This window comes from Chiloscyllium plagiosum, unplaced genomic scaffold (genome assembly GCF_037043375.1).
Source record: "Chiloscyllium plagiosum isolate Xiang-an unplaced genomic scaffold, Cpla_swu_hap1 HiC_scaffold_8, whole genome shotgun sequence".
NCBI classification, from domain to species: domain Eukaryota; kingdom Metazoa; phylum Chordata; class Chondrichthyes; order Orectolobiformes; family Hemiscylliidae; genus Chiloscyllium; species Chiloscyllium plagiosum.
Genome location: NW_028270146.1, coordinates 32,402,823 through 32,422,724, shown reverse-complemented (window position 1 = coordinate 32,422,724; position 19,902 = coordinate 32,402,823). Strand labels below are relative to the sequence as shown.

The window sequence follows — 19,902 nt, the reverse complement described above, 5'->3', positions numbered from 1 at the left end:
ATGATTTTTAACCTTTTTACAATTCCTCTTCCTGTCAGGAATATATTTTAATTGAGAGGTATTTAGTATCTCCCTAAGCATTTACCACTGTTCTTCAACTGTCCTGCCCTTTAATATTTTTGCCCAGTCCACTCGAGCCAACTCCTTTCTCAGCCTATATAATTGTCTTTGCCCAACAGTAAACCCCTTGTATGCAACTCTGTCTTCACTTTTCCAATCCGAATATGAAACTCTAGCACATTGTGGTCACTCCTTCCAAGAGGATCCTTAACTACAAGACCAGTTATCAATCCTTCTTCATTACGTACCATTCCATGACTATTAACTCCATTTTCTCTCTCTCGCTCTCTCTCTCTCTGACTTGATTTACTTTCTTCCTTTTTATATACTTGTGGAAATTGCTGACTGTTTTTACTTTTCTAGTTAGCTTCCTGTCAAACTTTAATTTCTTTCTCCTGAATGATCTTTTAGTCATTCTTCACTATTCTTTATGCTTTTCAGTCATCTGACCTGCCACTTGATCTGAAAAGGGAGTTAAGTCATAGCAGCTAAATAAATGATGTGATTGCTGGCTAAGCGTCAAATTTGGGCTAGGCTACCTGCTCCAACCGTTCATCCTTCTCATTTGTTTAACGCACAGCTCGAAAAGGCAAAGTTCTCCATCTGCCTCTGAGATCCTGTGATCATTTACATATGGGAGGTAGACATCCCAGTATGCCTCAGCGAGTTACAATGGTATGGGCCAGAGAAGGAGGAGGGCACTTATCTGCTCAATCAAAAAAATATTCCTTTAAAGCAAAATTCAATCAAATAAACACCACCTGTGCTTAATACTTTTTATCCCAGGGCTCCCTCTGATTATCACCTAATACTGATCATCATGGTCAAAAAATCATCCTTCCTCACAGCTGTTTAAAATGCAGAGGGCAATGTGGCTACATAATGTGTGTCTCTGCTGATCAACTTACCTTAATGGAACTGCCTCGTAGGAAGCATCTGAGCTGGGGTTTCTGCATAGTGCAACCCCAGTTGCACTCTGCCTTGGTCCACCTGCAACTCCATTAAAAAGATCAGTTGGTGAGGTTGAGATTTGTGGCAGTTATGAGAAACCTATGCCTATAGCATTCAATGTCACAACGCACAATGCATTTTGTGGCAACTGTAATATCCCAATGATTTAAGGAGAATCTTGAGTTTAATATAGGCATAAGAATAATCAAATGTCACCAAACTTATTAACAAAAAAAACTAGAACTATTTATCAGTCCCTCTTATTATTATAGCAGAACACATTCTATGGAATAATACTGATAGAACAAAGAAAGAACAAAGAAAATTTACAGCCCAGGAACTAGCCCTTCCATCCTCCAAGCCTGAGCCGATCCAAATGTACTGTCTAAACCTGTCAGTCAATTCCTAAGCATCTGTATCCATCTACTGCCCATCAACTCATGCATTTATCCAGACACATCTTAAATGAATCTACCGTGCCTGCCTCTACCATCGCTGCTGGCAACGCGTTCCAAACGCCTACCACCCTCTGTGTGAAGTACTTGCCACGTGTATTCCCGTTAAACTTTCCACCTCTCACCTTGAAAGTGTGACCTTTCATTATTGAATCCTTCGCCCTGGGAAAAAGCTTGTCTCTATTCACCCTGTCTATACCCTTCATGATTTTGTAAACCTCAATCAGGTCCCCCCTCAATCTCTTTTTTTCTAATGAAAATAAATGTAACCTACTCAACCTTTCTTCATAACTAGCACCTTCCATACCAGGCAACATCCTCGTAAACCTTCTCTGCACCCTCTCCAAAGCATCCACATCCTTCTGGTAATGTGGCGACCAGAACTGTACACAGTATTCTAGATGCGGCCGAACTAATGTCTTGTACAATTTTAACATGACTTGCCAGCTCTTATACTCGATATCCCGTCCAATGAAGGCAAGCATACAATATGCCTTCCTGAGCACTCTATTTACCTGTGCAGCAACCTTCAGGGTACAATGGACCTGCACTCCCAGATCTCTCTGCCCATCAACTTTTCCCAAGGCTCTTCCGTTCATTGTATAATTCACTCTAGAATTAGACTTGCCTAAATGCATCACCTGACATTTGTCTGGATTGAAAACCATCTGCCACTTTTCCGCCTAACTCTCCAGTCTATCTATATCCTCCTGTATTCTCTGATAGTCCCTTATGCTTTCTGCTACTCCACCAATCTTCGTGTCATCTGCAAACAACAGTGCCCTCTTCCAGATCATTTATGATTATTACAAACAACAGTGGACCCAATACTGACCCCTGTGGAACACCACTGGTCACCTTTCTCCATTTTGAGAAACTCCCTTCAACTACTACTCTCTGTCTCCTGTTGCTCAACCAGTTCTTTATCCACCTAGCTAGAACACCCTGCACACCATATGACTTCACTTTCTCCATTAGTCTACCATGGGGAACCTTATCAAACGCCTTACTAAAGTCCATGTATATGACATCAACATCCCTTCCTTTATCTATCAACTTGGTCACTTCCTCAAAGAACTCTATTAAGTTGGTAAGGCACGATCTCCCCCGCACAAAACCATGTTGCCTATCACTGACAAGCTTATTCTTTTCTAAATATAAATAGATCCTATCCCTCAGTAGCTTCTCCAGCAACTTTCCCACCATCGACATCAGGCTCACTGGTCTGTAGTTACCCGGAATATCCCTATTACCCTTCTTGTACAGGGGGACAACATGAGCAACCTTCATTAACTATTTACTTAAGCAAATTATCTTTTTTTTTGAAGGAAAAGCAGAAAATCAAATCCTTAACAATCTGGAAAGCACTCCACGAAAGACATTTTATAAAGCATATCAGTGACTTCCTTCAGGGCAAGTTTCAGGAGGGTTCACATGATTTTGAAGCTGCAAGGAACTACACGGATTTCCCTGACTACCTAGTCCTGAAGAGAAAGCACTCAGATTTGAAGCTAAGACTGTGGGTTTCACAAAAGCAATTTATTCCCATATTTTATTTTTCATGTCAGCTATTGTATAAATATTACTGCATACATCCTTGTTTGCTATACAGTGATCACAATTCATTAAAGAAAGCATTGCAGAGCTTTCAGCAGCTACTACCACAAATACCTCCAAGTACCCTGTTGGGTATGTACAAAGAAATTTAAAATGTAAGTTTATCTCAGCACACTTAAGTTGACTATTTCTTGCTTGTAAGAAACTGAAGTGTGTGGAGTTTGGCATAATGATGTAACTAGATTCCCAGGCATATTCGGGATCGCAATTTTGCTGTGGATGGTAACTGGTAACAAACTCGGTTGCTTATGGATTTTAAACATCATTCATTTATCTATAATGACTGACCGGCTGACCCAATACCTTTGCAAAGTTGTGTTGTAAATTATTAAATTCTTCAAACCTTTGCTAAATTTGAAGCATAAATGGAGTGCTTAACTCCTCCCTCTGAACAATAGCAAATGACCATGTTAAAATGCCAAAGTTGATGCCAAACTGTAACTGAGTAGTTAACCAGGATGAAATACAGGTTCAAGTTAAAATATTAGAAATTTAACAAAAGTGATTGAACTAAGAAGCAAGCTTCCAAATGTAGGCCCAGCAAACCCAAGTTAATTGAAGAAGTGAAATGATACAATTTTATTTCATCCATGCTCAGTGATTAAATTCACAAATCCAGCTTAATTTATATTTGAGCAATACAGTACAACTCATTTTTATTTAAGAGACTTTTTGTGGTGGTTTGTCAGGACTTTTTTTTAATCAATGAAAAAGAGCTCAGAGTAAATGTTGATGTTGTCAACTTCAGTGTCTGTTTGTGTTGCAATTAACATTTACACTATAAGATAACTTTTCATTCATAGCCAAAGTTAGTTCTTGAACTTGATTATGCAGCAGTCTGTTTTAGATGCTGACTCTCTGCAAATTATGCTTTAATTTGAGGCCACTTATTGTGATCTTTAAAGCAAATCGGGAGATCCTGGGGTCCAATTTATTGAAGTCCAGCTACAATCAGACTCCAGTTACAGATCTGGGACATTTTAGTTTTTAATGCACTTCTTGAAAACTGAAACTCTTCACTAACACATTATTTGAAATAAATTAATAAACCAGATATTAAGGACCTAAGATGTAGATTTTCAACAAAAAATAATCCCCATGAGTAGAGCTGCATTGTGCTAGAGAAAACGTTTTAGTGAAGTAACTGTCAAATATTAAAACAGCGTTCCTTCAGAATCTTACACCCTAAGAGTACTAATTTAAAAAATAAATCTTTAAAATTTGACTAAACTAATTTACTTTGTGACTTCTATATTTCTGATCAAAAGTACACCTCATGATGAATGTCATACCCTCTTGCAACAAATTTTCCAATTTGAGTACATTTTGGCAAATTATGACTCTATGACACATACAGGAGATATGGTTTTGTTTTAAGTGTTGACAAATGTGGATTGTATTTTATCCAAAATACCACCATGGGTGCCAAATGAATATGGTGCAAAACCTCCTTTGAGTTATTCTCACTCTCATTAGTACTGGTTGGCATTAGTTGTCATTTTGCTCTTTCATTGGTGTGATGAAAATCTCAGTATGGCACCCATCAAAAAGATTGTGTATAATATTTAACTGGCATTGAGTGTCAGATGTCTGTGCCCTGTATTGCTCTTAAGAGGCCTTTAGCAATCACTTGGTGTTGAACAATAGTACAAGAAGTACTGGCTTCTAAACTGAATGTAACAAATTACTTTAAAAATCTGAAGTGTTTATTTATATTGCTCTGAAATGTACAATTTTTTAATGAAGCTTGCATACTGTATAAAAACTGCAAACACTGACGTCATGCAGGATATCAGTATTATCAATTGTCCTATGTTACCAATATATTTAGTCATTTCTGTATGTACATTTTACTGTTTGGTTCTGTCTTCTCATGTTCGCAATCTAATGGCAGTTTTAAATAATTTCTGGTAACCAGGGATTTATTATAAATTTTCAGTGTTGAGTTGAGCTTCTCATTGTAAAACTTTTAGATACAATGTATTGTATTATCTTTTTTGGTTATTTTCAGATCCGAGTATTGTATTTCCTTGATTTGATTTGGAATCTTACTTTACTATTTTCCACCTACAAGACTTTATGTAAGAGATACTTTCTGCAAGAGTAGGTGTTATCCTCTCGTTTCGCCATATGTTGTAAATAACCATGTATAATTGCACAAGAATTACATTGTAAGCATGTAAAAGATATTCAAATGTATTGTTTTTTAATAAGATAAAAATGAAATTAATTATTTTAATGTTTATTTTGTTTAGCATGTCCATGATTCTTTTTAAAGCTAATATGCATAAATTCCTTTGTCACAGACCTAATCTACCGTCTTGCTACAGAAATATTTATAAACAGTGTTATGCATTAGATGTGCATACTGGTGTAAATATGGCCTTAATCAGATTGAGCTATGCAGTCTAAAATCCTGGCTTTATGTAAAAAACTTTAAACAGGTAATGTCAACTCAAGTTCTGTTACAGTTGGATGTTACATATTCTTAACTAAGTTATAAACTCTCAATAGAAATTCAGCAATGCTGTTGTGTTTGTTATCTCTCATAAAAATGTAAATTGCACATCACTGACATATCTAACACACTTATTCTCATTTATTAAGGGCAAGTTCTCACTTATGGTCCAGTAGTTTAAGAACAAAAAAAAATGGTATGAGGAAAGGCCATTGAGCACATCAAAGTTGAAAGAGCACTATGCAAATAAGACTAAGAGCTGTCCCACAGCTTAGTGGTCAGTTTGTTTTGCTTGCAGCTTAATGCCAAGTGGAACAGTGTCTTGTAGTGGATAGCTCCACAACATCATTAACAATTACGCTCTGCACAAAGACAGGTCTTTGGCTTATTATCTGCTCACATTCCATCCTGAGCCTTTTTTTTGACAGTTTTTAGTGGAGATTTGCTAGACTCTGGGCAGAGCAAATGCTTAGGCTCCAAGTCTGCTTAGCCAAATAAATTCTGTCCTTTAATCTTCTGGGATCTCCTTTCTCCAGCACTTCAGTGTTCTCTTTAATCAATGCCATCATCCTACCTTTTTTCCTTCCCTTCCTATCTTTTTGAACACTTTATGCCCAGGAATATTCGATACCCAGTCCTGCCCTTTCATGAGCCAGGTCTCTGTTTCCGCCACAGCATCGTGATTACAGTTGTTCTGCTGTAACACACAGAATTCGCTATTACACGATTGATGAACTGTGGACACTATTTCTAAAGCACAAAGTTTTAAAGCGTGCATTGGTTCTAATACAGTTCTGGCCCCGTTTGGTTTAAATGGTGCTTCTATTATATGATTTCCTTATAATATGGGATTGCATAAGAATGGAACTGCTGTGTTATAGCAACACCGACTGTACATAATGCAATTTGAACCAGTAACTCACCAATCTTATTTATGGTTCTGCTGTAGGCCTAGATTAGCCATGATGCGAAGGTGCTGGTGTTGGACTGGTGTGGGCAAGTTCAAAAGTCATATGACACTAGGTTATAGCCCAACAGGTTTATTTGGAATCACAAGCTTTTGGAGTGCTGTCCCTTCACCTGACAAAGGAACAGTGCTCTGAAAGCTTGTGATTTCAAATAAAATTTTGGACTATAACCTGGTGTCTGTGATTTTTGACCTTGTCCTAGACTAGCAGATGAGATTCCTGCTGATTCCCTTTGTCACATACTTCCTTTTACTGTCTTACTACAGAAATATTTATAAGCAGCGTAATGCGTTAAATGTGCATACTGGTGTAAGTACATCCTTAATCAGGTTGAGCTATGCAGTCTAAAATCTTGGCTTGGGTTAACCCCATTACCCCATTCAAAGACAAAGGGGTTGGGGATCAGACTGCTCCCACCAGCTAATACTCCAAGTAGCAGCCTTCATCCCCTCCCCCCCTCACCTATTGTACTCTATGCTACTTTCTCCCCCCACCCACCCTCCTCTCATTTATCTCTCCACCCTTCAGGCTCTCTGCCTGTATTCCTGATGAAGGGCTTTTGCCCGAAACGTCGATTTTACTGCTTGAATGCTGCCTGAACTGCTGTACGTTTCCAGCACCACTCTCATCTCGACTCTGGTTTCCAGCATCTGCAGTCATTGTTTTTACCTAGTTAGTTTTAACCCTACTGCGAATCCTCTTGCAAGGATGCCTGCCTTGAAGAAGTTTTCCTCCTCTCTCTACAAGAATCTCAAGGAGTCCCTCTCCCACTGCAACTCCCAGGTCATTTCCTCTGCCCTGAAGACCTATCACCTTCATCCCCTCCTCCACTCATCTATTGTACTCTATGCTACTTTCTCCCCACACCCACCCTCCTCTCATTTATCTCTCCACCCTTCAGGCTCTCTGCCTGTATTCCTGATGAAGGGCTTTTACCCGAAACATCGATTTTACTGCTCCTCGGATGCTGCCTGAACTGCTGTGCTTTTCCAGCACCATTCTAATCTAGACCCCAAGTAGCAGCTGTAAGCTCCCTGCATGAGCTTCCAGATTTCTCACAAGTATTCTCTGTATAATTGAAGCCAAGCCTGTCAAACAATGACTTCTAGACAGAAAACGTTAAATAAATTAAAACACCATATCTCACCTGAAACTGCACGTATTTTCCCATAAAACTAAGAGGTGAACTTTAAGCAGGGAATCAAAGGAGGTGAGGAAGGTTGAAAACCAAAAAGGGACTGGTTTAGCAAGAGAATTCCAGAGCATTTAGACAGGTGATACTCCTAGCCAATTATAGTTAGAAAATTGATCCTGCCATTCTATTATTTCATGATCTAATAATCTTTTTAAATATTGCTGTGGATCCTTCGAGAACCAGACGCATCACTAAGTTTTTTAAAAATCTGCATGTATGCCTACTTGACCAGGAGCTAAGACCTTCACAGACCTTGAGAAATGCTGGAAGAACCCAGATTGCTCCAATTCTGACAATCCTGTATTCATGAAAAGGAACAGGAGGGAGGGGGCATGACTCTCTGAAGAGAGAAGCCCCAAATCCAGCAAGTAATTGCGGTCTCTACAGATTTCAAACAGACCCCATTTTTGCTGGAGCAAGGGGCTTAATCTTCGGTGTGGGTGTCAGAGATTTAGTGAACTGTTTGTGTTGGATAGGACTGAGTGTTATGTATTCCTGGGTAGAAGGTGTTCAGAAAAGATCGGAAATAAAGAAAGAAGATGAGTGATTGTATTGATTAAGGAGAGCACTGCTATGGTGCAGAAAGAGGAAGTCCCAGAGGCTCCAAGGACAGAATAAGTTTGGATAGAGCTGAGGAAAAAAAAGCATACAATTAAGTTGCTTGGTGTAGTCTATAAACGAACCAGTAGGAAGGACGTAGAGGAACAAATTTGTAGGGAAATTACAGGGAGATGTTAATGCTTTAGGGCTATTATAGTGGGGTCATTAATTTCTCAAATTTGAATCCTGGTAGTGGTAGTGTACAGAGCAGTATGAGATTAGCATTCCTAGATTGTGTTCAGGCGAATTTTCTATAGCAATACATGTCCAGTTAGATAAGAAAGGAGGCAGTACCTAGACCTGTTTTTGGAAATGAGGTGGGCCAAGTAGATCAACTGTCAGGATACTGTGATCATTGTATCATAAGGTTTAAGAAGGTGGCACAAAAGGACAGTGTGCAATCCAAAATAACAATAATTTACTTGGGGTAGAGCCAATTCAAATGAGGGGAAAATGAAACGAGGCTAAATGGACTGGAAATCAATGTTTTGTGGAAACTAACTGAACAATGGACTAACTTCTAAAAAGAAAGCAGGTACAGTCAAGCATATTGTTTCAAAAGGCATTGGTATCCCAGACAAATCCCAAGGTCCCTGGATGAAAAAAAAATATAGAAATTAAGATAAGGAAGAAAGAAGTAGGCATGATGACTGGTAGAAAATAAAATTGAGAACAAAGCTGAATACAAAACATTCAGGGGAGAGGTTAAAATAAAAAACTTACAAGAGAAATAAAGAAGGACTATGAGAAAAAAAAAGCTAGTAACTAACCTAAAAGGCTAGTAACTAACATAACATTTTGGGAGTCTTGATATCTTCTATAGGCACATAAACAGAATAGGGTGCCAAAAGAAGGAATAGGGTCGATTACGGACCAACAAGATTTACCCAAGGAGACAGGAGTTCTGACAGAAGTTTTAAAAGAATATTTTGCATTTATCTTTACCAAGGAGTCAAATGCCACCCAGGCCATGGTCACAGAGGAGAAAACTACCAATAACAGAGTTTAAAACTGATGAGGAGTTATCAGATAAACTGTTGATGCTTAAAGTTAGCAAGATACCAGAGCTGGATGAGGAGTATTCAAGGAAATGAGAATGGAAATTGCAGGATGTTTGGTTATAATCTTCCCAGCCTTCCCTAGACTCTAGAAAGACAACAGCATATTAGAAATTGGCAAGACATTGCCCCCTTGTTTGGAGAAATCTTTTCAGGATCTGTGATAACTTTGCTCTAAAATAGTCCATGTTTCGCAAGGACACACAGATTTGTCCAGTAGCAGTTAAACCTGCTAGGCAGTTAACATTTCAGACTGCCAGCCTTATTTCAATATATAAATAGCCAACCCTCTTCCATTTGGCACTTGTCCCACTTCTGTTAAACCTGGATGTGGGTAAGTTGGAAACGGATTGGTTTAAGATTTTTAAAGTTTAACTTCCCACCTGACCTTAATCTATTTATCTATTTTTGGCAATCAAAATTAATCTCAAAAGGGTTGCTGTCTTGTATCTAAATAATGTACAAACAATGGTTGCAGTTTTGTTAAAAGATTAAGTGTTGCACATGCTCCTGCCCAACACCTTAGGATAGTAAGGAATGGTTTGCTGCAGAAAATGCACACAGCAGAGGTCAACTTCACAGATGTAATTCCCCAATGTCTCAATTTTAACCTTAACTAAAAGGTCATCCGTCATATCAGTCACTCCATCATATGTTTTATTCTGAACCTTAGTTTTGATTGTACAGAAGTGTATGTTATTTTAGTGTCAGTAGGAGTGAAAGTGATCATGCTATGAAAAATAATAGTTTCCAACTTGGGAGGGATAAAGCCATTCTAAATATATACAGTGCAATCAGTCTGAGAAAATTCTGTGTAACCTCTATAGAGGCATTGTATCATTAGTTGCTTTTGTGGTCTTATGTCTTGCTTTTAAGTTTGAGAATTAAATATCAATTTAGTTTTGAGAGTAGTACCTTTCCTTTATGTTTCAATATCTCTACTGTTACCTTAATGCATGCCATTGGCACGTATTCAGCATCTAAAAACCACTCTTCTAAATAGTCCATATCTTTCTGCCCCCCCATCCCAAGGTGTATCAATTACACTGCACCAGAATTGCCTTTTCATTGTCCTTCAATAGTAAGTGTTACAGCTAGCATCAACTGCAATTACTGCCTATCGTGTATAACCTGACAAGCGTAAGCTCAGGAGTACCATAGAGTTTCTTGAAAACCAGTGGTTCCCTTTCATCAACTGAATTTTGCTGTGACCTCCAAGAGGATGTTTTAAGTTTCAAAGTTTCAGGATAATGTGGAACTTTTGAGAAACTGAAAACACATTTATGCCAGTTAGTCAAAAGTGCAAAGTGACCTCTGATTGAAAACAAATTAACATCATGCATAAAGTGAAAGCAATCTTTGAGAAAAGGACTTTTTTATTTCAATGCTTTTAAATATTAAACATAGTTATTGAAAGTTTCCAAATCTGAAAAATTGAATCAAATTGATTATTCTATGTTCTGTACTGCTATAGGCCAACACAGTATTGTCTAAAATATTGTTAATCCTTTCAAGAGTCATTATTGTAATGCCTAACTTACAAAACAACAATCAATTCAAAAACAATAATCTCACGAGAACATTAACTCTTGGTGGGATCTTTCACCCGTCCTATAAACAGTAGCATGTTTGTTATTTCTTCATATATCATGAAAACAAAAGGGTGGTCCACTTTTATGACAGTTGGAAGTGAATAAGGCACTGCTGAAACACTGGTTACTGCTGCTGCTTCAGTTCCTCTCTCATTCACATCAATCGTTGCTTTGTGAATAACCTGAAAAAATAAACAAAATGAAATTAATCAGTTGCTACTTCCTCCTTCTCCTGCCATATTCAAATAAGCATAGTAAACAGGAGAAAAACTGATATGGTTTCAGTGACTATTTTCAGAACAAATGTACCTTAGAAATCTTCAGATGGTAAGATGAAGAGATTCCAGAAAAATTGGCAGTGTTTGTGAAGGGTGTTATAATTCCCAATTGTCTCAGCTTCCTTTCCATGTCATACGACTTGTTCAATTTAAATTTTGGAAAATATAATTCGATTTTCCTAGGACAAGAAAATAAACATGATTTACAAGCAACGGAAAACTAAGAACAAAAACATTTAATGTTATTGCTATTCAGATGTATTGTCATGTAATAGAGCATGTTAATATTTTATGTTGGAATCATGAGGGAAGAATAGATGATTGAGACCTAGAGCAAAATCTTTGCTTGTGGAGTCTCATTTGTATCCAGCCTAAACTAGTGAAGCAAAATTCCTTGTACATTTGTGACAATTATGGAGTGCTTAATAGCACGTTCTGCATTTTTAAAAATGGATTCATTGTAGAAAATATTCAATGAACAAAATGTTTTTTTTATTCCAATTGGCTTTACAAAGTAACAAGAGGAAGCCCATTACCCCCAAAAGCCTGGTTTGGTATTCAATTAAATCGTGGCTTATCCATACATCTACTCTATTGCCCACTTTAGCTCCAACTGGCATGCTCCCTTTTGCACAGCTAATGTGAGAAATGTAATGCTGAACAGTAAGGTGTGTCAATGCCATTTTTCACAAAAAAAACTTCGATTTGATTACAATCTATTCAGATACTGCAAACTCAGCAATCAAGCTTGTCTGCTTTTCAAGAAATACCTTTCCCTTTATATATATGTACATAATATATAGTTGAATGCACTCTGGAAATAGAATCAGAATGGTAAGTGTTCTGCTGCCAGCTATGCCAATTAAAACATGCTCCCTCTATAACGGTAGGGACTCTGCAAAATCAGAAATAACCATCACTCTACGGAAAAGAATTTCAGAACTGGAAACTGGATGCATTATTTGCAAAATGTAAGGAGAATTCTGTGTAAACTTTAACCTTACTCATGCACTATGTTAGTAAGTTGAAGGTATTTCATTATCATTAAATTATCATTAAATTGTGTAGATTCAATAAAAGACAATGACTCTCAAAATAAAATTTAAAATTAATCTAGGTTTAAAGATTAGCGAGGCAGCATAGCAGTTAACCATTATTGCTATGCCATCGAGCGACAGGATGAAGATTAGTATCTGAATCAGCCATCTGGCAGGTTCCAGATTTCAGTCAAATTGTTGAGGACAAGTGCCAAGTGGAGCTGATACTTTCTTTCATAGAGAAGTGAAAAATAAAATAATTGAAGTAATTTTGATCACTTCCAGCAACTGATCACAAGCCAGCGTTGACAAAAGATATGTAAACATATTGTCTTTTTACTCCTCATTTCCAGAGAATGGAGTTTGACATGCAGTGATTCAAAATTTCGTGAATTGCACTAAAAAGGAATGAGCCATAAAAATACCATGATGTGATAATTCATTGACAACAAAGGAAGTTTTTCCTGACTAAATTTTATTTTTTACTATTAAATACTTAAATTTGATTTTATTTTTAATGTTACTCAGTTGCATTTGTTTTTTAAGTTACATTGATCTGAATCTGAATGTATTTATATTTTAAATAGTGATAATAAGCAGATTTTTAAAAATCTGGGTATTCTGCTTTAGGAAGGATGGATTTGTTTCAAGAGGAAGTGAGTAGATTTACTAGAATGATACCTGGATTCCAAGAGTTGAATTAGAAAGAGAAATTTCACATTATAGATATATCTCCAGAAATTTAGAAATTAAAGAATAATTTAGTTGAAGTATTCAAGCTACTAAGGGAGAAAAATCAGGTAGATATAGATAAACATTTTCTGCTGATTAGGGGATCTAGGACTAGGGACATAATGTAAAATGTGAATGTGAAATTGAAAATATTTCACATAAGTTTTTCTGAGAAGGAAACTTATTAAACCTACATACTGTGGATAAAAGGTTTTAATCCTTTCAAGTGACTCAGTAATTGCTATTTGCGCAAAATAATCATAAGGTGGTTAGTAGTGATTAATTTTACAGCAGAATCATAGTGACATACAGCCCGGAAATAGACCCTTCATTCCAATTTGTCAACACTGACCATTAATCCTAATCCGACCTTGTCCCATTTGTCAGCATTTGGCTCTTTTCCCTCTAAACTCTTCTTATTCATATACCGTACAGATGCCTATTAAATGCTGTAATTTTTCCATCTTCCACTACTTCTGCTGGCAGTTCATTCTATACACACACCGCCCCCTGCATTAAAAAAGTCACCCCTCAGGTCCTGTTTAAATCTTTCCTTTCTCACCTTAAACCAATGCCCTCTAGTTTTAGTTTTCCTTACCCACAGAAAAGCAGATAAGAGATAGACAATTAAAGTGATTCTGCAAGCATTGCTATGAGTCCAGAACATACAGTAAAAATATCCAGTCTACTTATGAATATTTACCCAACCACTTTTCTGTAGAGTTAACTACATGCACAATTTACCAAAAAAAAACACATTTAAGCTATTAACTATTCATCATTATTTCAACATAGAAATCCTAATATCTTACTAAAACAAGTATATATTTTAATTGGAATTAAATTAAATTTAAATGATATAATTAAGTTACAAGTGATAACAAGAATGCTTAAGGCTTTTTTTGGGTCTATAAATCTGTCTCAGACTTCTGTCCAGCTCCACATATGTCAAAGAAACATAAAGTAAATTCTAAGTCCAATAATGAAGAATGAGCTGTAATTAAGAACAGTACTTCATTGAAAACGGTATGTTAATCTTTGCCTCACTATAGCCGCTTTTTCTCAGTTGTAATCTATTGCATTTTGACATACCCATTACTGTTTGATTGTAAAATTGAAAGTCATACTTAGGTTTCAATGCTTTGATCCACTTGGCTAATAATTCTGTTGTTAGCTCATCTTCCACATGGAGATATTCTCCATTTTTTGGTATCACCACCAACATACTTGCATTTCCTTGGTATGGAATCTTCAGTATTATACAAGAATGTGTCTTGTCATGTGTTAAGAAAAAAGTGTCCTCTTTGAACATCATTGGTACTTTGATTCTGGTATATGCATTTATATAGAATATTCCATCCTTGGTACCATTTGGATCAAAGGGAGCCATCCACTTCCCTGAACAAAAATAAGCAATTATTGCTGATCTATAATTACACATTTTTAAATTTTTAACATTATAGATAATCGTTCGTACTCTGACTATTGTTGGTCGGAGTATTATGTAGGTGGAGCAGTAAGAGTCACCAATTTCTCGGTTTTCATTTCATAATAATTTATCTTTTCTCTCCCCTCACTCCTACGTCCTCATGATCTAAAAGGCAATATTAAGCTGAAGAAAATAATATACAAATAAAAAGAGAAACCTGGATATGCAGAAAGAGGGTAGGAACAAAACTATGAAAACAAGCTAATAATGTAAGTATGATAAGTTGTATCAGTCTATTGAAGACAAGTTCAGGTCATACTGTAATAGCCATGAAGCATATGACAAACTTATTTGATGAATAGAAACTGAAGGAACAAAGGTATTTGTCCAGGTGCACAAATCATTAAAAGCTAGTGCACAGGTAAAAAAAAATCAAAAGAGACAAAAGGAGTGTTGGCTTTAATTTCAAAGAGATTGGCATACAAAAAGAAGTGGTTATGCTTCAGTTGGCCTGAATTTTGGCCATTTCTCTATCACATCTGGAGCATTGTATTCAGTTTTGGGCACGATACCATAGCTAGTATATATGGTTTTAAAGAGGAACTCTGCAGATTTAACAAAATGATTCTGAAACTTTGATGGTTAAATTATGAAGACAAGTTGCAAAAAAAAAGCATTCTATTCCTTTGAGTTTCCAAAGCTGAAGGATAATTAATTGGGGCATTTATAATGATGTAAGCACATAAAGCAATGTTATTTCCACTAGTGAGAGAATCTGGAGCAAAGGGACACATCATAACATTAAGAGATTGGCTTTTCTGGTGCACTGGTGCAATAAGAAAGCATTTTTGTATGCTAATTAGTTTAATAATAAGTCATTATATTTGCAGTAGCTAATCATACATGATCTTGGCAAGCTGTAATGAACAAATGTCACTGGAATTGTGGAAAGGCTATGGATACCAAATTTCCAAGACTGTGATTAACCATTGTTTTAGGTAATGTTTTAAGATATTAGGATCAGGCATAGTTAAATGGATTTGCTATGATCTTGTTATCAATAGTTTTGAGAGGCTCACTGGCAAACTCTTATGTTGAAGGGCATACATTTTTATCCTACTGTCACACCAACTAGACTTAATATGCTCTATTTAATCTTTAGTTTCAATTTGACTAAGGAAGAACGACGGGGTGACTGAACCTCATAAAATTAATCCATGGTTTTTGGAACAGAAACTTTGAATCTACCAAATTCCTTCAGTCTTACTTTCTCCCTATAATCGACACATTGTGTGCCACCTAGCCGCCACATGTAATTAATTTACTCTTCCATTCACTGTTCTTTTCATGATGTCTTAACTTGAATTTTTGACCCTGCTTCATAATTTATAAATAATAGGCCAGGCATTTTATATTACTTTTTGAATGAATTTTGAATTCTTACCTTTGAATAAGATGTAATTAGTAAAAAGAAGTTTGGTTTTGCTATCCACAGAATCAAGCAACTTGTTGATTTTTCCATTTGTTCTATTGTCAATATATTGATTAATGATATCTGTGGCGTTGGCTGCATCTTGAAAATCTACAGGAATTATATCAGCATTATAAAAATAAGAAGCATCATTGATGTATGTTGGTTTCAAATGAATGTCATCTTGTACAAACAAAGCAATTCCCTCTGAGATAAGGAGATCTTTGTTGCTGCTAACATTGCAGTGAAGCCACTGAAACAATGTGTGCAACAGGTATGGGTTGTTCATTTTGATCAAATCTTTTACGTTCAAGACTTGGAGTATGTCATCAGATGTAACTTGTTTAGCACCAAGGGACATCATGGCAAACATTGTGGAGATGGTAATAGGTGAAAAGAACACATTGTCTTCATGTAGGTTTGCTATTTTCCTGTAGAGGTTAAAACCAAATTCCCTGTTTTTTTCTGTCAATGTGTAGATTGCTTGCATATCGGGGACTGGTTCTGGTGCTTCTGGTGCAAGTATGGCTTCAGCATTATGTTCTGAATCTGAACTAAAATTCCGAGGCTGCTGTAGCTGGCTGCAATGGTGCTGCTGTGCCATCATAGTGATCATTAATTCACCACTTATCAGAAGGATAAAAATTTCTGCTTTCATTTTTTCTTGTCTTGATGATCTCAGAATTACCTGCAGAGCAACATTCTGGATAATAAATTAATATTAGTTTAATAATAAGTCATTATATTTGCAGTAGTGAATCATACATGATCTTGGCAAGCTGTAATGAACAAATGTAGTACAATCTTGCACTGGAATATTTTTTCAATGCCTATTTGCCAAGGAAAAGAAAACAAAACATGTAAAAGAACAGAGATTCTGTCTGAAAGAGGTAGACCTCAGACATGACCCAAAACTCAATCAAAGGATGGGTTTGGAATTTTTTTTTAAGGTGGGGTTATTAGAGTAGGAATTTAAAGAAAAGTACTAAGATAGTTGAAGACTGTTGCCAAAAAGAAGAATAGAGTAGATGCACAAAGGCCCATGGTCAAAGGCTGTAGGAGGGAATACAATGTCAGAGGTTATAGAAATACTGTCGTAGAAATAGGGTGGATCTGAAGTGGTATTGAGAATGCAAATTTTAATAGGGTAAACAGTAAGCAGACAGGAGAAATCAGTTAGGATAAAGGCCCAATCGGTTTTAATGTAGAAAAGAGAAAGGATACTGAGTTTTGGATAAATTGTTACATGAGAATAGGATGATGAGTGACCAGCAAGGAGAACATTAATCAAGATTAGAGGTGATGATGCGGAGGTGCCGGTATTGGACCGCGGTGAACACGTTAAAAATCGGGTTATAGTCAAACAGGTTTGTTTGAAAGTACAAGCTTTCAGAGCGCTGCTCCTTCGTCAGGTAGCTAGGTGACAGAAGTATGGTCAAGTTGCCAGCATCAGGCTTAAGAAAGAAGAATGAGTGGGTAATTATCAGAGAAGGTAGCGGGTAGTTGGGTCATGTGAAAGAAGTGTATTTTGACATCTTCTTTCTTATAATTAAGAAGTCCAATCTAAGGCATTAGCTCAATAAATAAACAACTTGGTTTATATGTTCAGGTTAAACTGAATGGAAACTGAGCCTAAACATCCAGCTTAGTAGAGACAGAGTATTCTTAAATCATAGTTAGGTTTAAATAATTCATTGAACCTTTAATTATGGAGTGATAAGTATTATGTTTTGTTTTGATTGCCAGTTTTCAACATTGCTGTGTGGTGAAATGTGTTGAGAATCACACTTAACCAGTGTTTGCAGGTTTTTTTTCATGTAAGTAGAAATATCTTTTATAGTCTGTTTCGTTTCTTTCTTTCATTATAGTTTCCTGAAATCTGTTCGAAATAAAGAATGTCACACTGCCACACAATGAGACAAAACTCAGAAAAAGTTCTTTCCCATTTGATCATAGATTCAAGGAGCCAAAAACTGTCAATGTTGTAAGATACATCTTTAGAACAAATTTGTTGTTGCACAATGTATATTGAGAAGATGGAACAAGTTAAATTCCAAAAACCTTAAAACATGCTTCAATTACAACTTTAACTCATGCAGGTTTAGGTTGTCTGCAGAATTCCAGCACTTCATTAATTATTTGTCACCTATGTTCTGCATAGGAAGAGAATAATTAAATAATGTTAACTATAATACATGAGTCTTCACAATTATGAACTTAACACTTTTTAAAGTTCCTACTATTGAAGCCTGTACTGCTATCCAAAATGATGAATGACTATCAAATCTCATCTGTCTTTTCCTGCAGGCAACAGTGATTTTTAAATGATGCATACCTTGCAGCATAGTTCCGATGGATAGTGAGTTATGGAGAAAAGCCAATTAATTAAATAATTCCACAAACCATCTTCTGCACATTACCCATTAATAGTCAGTACACATTAACCAATGTGTAGACGTAGCCCAGTCCAGAATCTTGAACAGTATGGCTGGCTGGAAATATTATTGACTTTGTGTACTTTTCAATGTTTGAGCATTTTGTCTCCATGTTTTAACATAAAAATGTTATTCACATAAAAGTGTTCACGTATGGATAGTTGTAGATCAAACTAAATTAATGAAGTGTGAATTTTAGCTAAAACACATCAACATCTGTAAAGCAAATATCTCAATACATTGGACTTTCAACTTTCCATATCATCTATTTGATGGAATAAGTCTTTGTTCAGTGGCAGCATTTCTATTTCCGTGTTATAAGATGCAGAATCTGAACCCCGTATTTGAAAGTGCTGATGAGTGGAGACTGAAGCTCTGGCTCTAAGTACCAGACTGTCATCCAGTTTCAGTGGATGTGACTAGAGTTGGCCACATTCCCCCCAAACCTCCCAGTCATGGTATATTTTGTAGGAGCACATAGAATCTACCTGTCATTCAGGAATAGCCATCTTATAACTGATATAAAAAGATGCAATCCACCATGGAGGGAACGTTTGCTTCATGGATGACTTTTGTTACTCAGCCTCTTCAATACTTCATGCTATTCTCCAAGGGAACAGTGTGATACAGAATTAAGAGCAGCTCATTTGAATGGACAACAGCGACAGTAGTTCAGTAATTCACTTACCACTTTACCAATTCGTTGGTCTTGATTCTAACTCAGCCTTCCCAAACAGCTATCTAAATCCATGCAAGCTATGGATTTAATTTTAATATTATCGTACAAATGATAAATCAATCGGCAAAACACTAGAAAAGAGATTCAACACAAACTATTGCTGCATCAAATCTTACCACTCACATTTCTTGCTTGTGCTGAAAGCAACAGTCTTTTTTTACTGTTACATGCCTTGCAACATCGTTCTGATGGATAATGAGTTGTGGAAAAAAGCCAATTGAGTAAACAAGCCACTTTTTTGCCGGTTAACCATTAATAATAAGTACACATTACTCAATGTAGTGTCACTATCTAGTCTATTGAGCTTGAACAGAGAGTCTAGCTTGGATATATTTTCAGTTCTATTTTTGTCTTGATCCAAAAGCATGAGGGAGCTGTTATACACGACGGGGAAAATTGACAGGCTGCTAGGCACAGCCGTTCCCTGACCCACAACCCCTCTAGCCCCCACGCCCCCACAGGCCCCTACCCTGTCACTCAGAAACCAAACGGTAACAGTCAACTCAACTCATGGTTTAGAATTCTCTTCTATTTAGCAAATGCTACCTCACATCTCTAATCTTCCCCTTTCTTGATCTTAGAGGAATCAAACCTTCTGGAGAAAACACAGGAAAGTGGACATGAGGAATGTTGGATCAACCATGATCCTTCTGAATGGCGCAACAAGCTGGAGGGGCCAAATGGCCTCCTTTCATTCTTATTTGTTATGATCTTATGGTCTTACTCCAGCACTTGAACCAAATATACGGTAACCCCCCTAATATCTCTTTCCTTGTCTGATTACATATTAGTGATACACTTTGAAGATCTTTCAATATTACCATTTG

The 19,902-nt window shown here is 36.6% G+C and overlaps 2 protein-coding genes across 6 annotated transcripts in view; one reads left to right on the top strand and one right to left on the bottom strand.

Annotated features, from left to right (window-relative positions):
- Positions 1-5,643, top strand: part of ppp4r4 (protein phosphatase 4, regulatory subunit 4) — a 186,495-nt gene extending 180,852 nt beyond the window's left edge. For all 5 annotated transcript variants that reach the window (XM_087989669.1, XM_043697169.2, XM_043697170.2 and 2 more), the window contains one exon: positions 2,795-5,643. In XM_087989669.1, coding sequence (XP_087845795.1) covers positions 2,795-2,819 — 25 coding nt within the window. In that variant the 3' untranslated portion in view covers positions 2,820-5,643. The remainder of the gene's footprint in view (positions 1-2,794) is intronic.
- A 5,077-nt stretch (positions 5,644-10,720) lies between these two features.
- Positions 10,721-19,313, bottom strand: serpina10b (serpin peptidase inhibitor, clade A (alpha-1 antiproteinase, antitrypsin), member 10b). Its single transcript, XM_043697173.2, has 5 exons — positions 19,199-19,313; positions 15,875-16,604; positions 14,129-14,399; positions 11,264-11,411; positions 10,721-11,136 (listed from the first exon to the last, which is right to left on the bottom strand). Exons 2-5 carry the CDS (start codon positions 16,557-16,559, stop codon positions 10,945-10,947), a joined length of 1,296 nt encoding a protein of 431 aa, XP_043553108.1. The 5' UTR covers positions 16,560-16,604; positions 19,199-19,313; the 3' UTR covers positions 10,721-10,944.
- Between the last annotated feature and the right edge of the window lie 589 nt (positions 19,314-19,902).

What these genes read in the sequence shown, in the direction of transcription:
- serpina10b (XM_043697173.2), bottom strand. Translation starts at nt 16,559, where the DNA reads ATGAAAGCAGAAATTTTTATCCTTCTGATAAGTGGTGAATTAATGATC. An exon ending in TAATTACATCTTATTCAAAG is followed by an intron (nt 14,400 to 15,874) that starts GTAAGAATTCAA and finishes ATTTTTGTTCAG; the next exon opens with GGAAGTGGATGGCTCCCTTT. An exon ending in ACCATCTGAAGATTTCTAAG is followed by an intron (nt 11,137 to 11,263) that starts GTACATTTGTTC and finishes TTATTTTTTCAG; the next exon opens with GTTATTCACAAAGCAACGAT.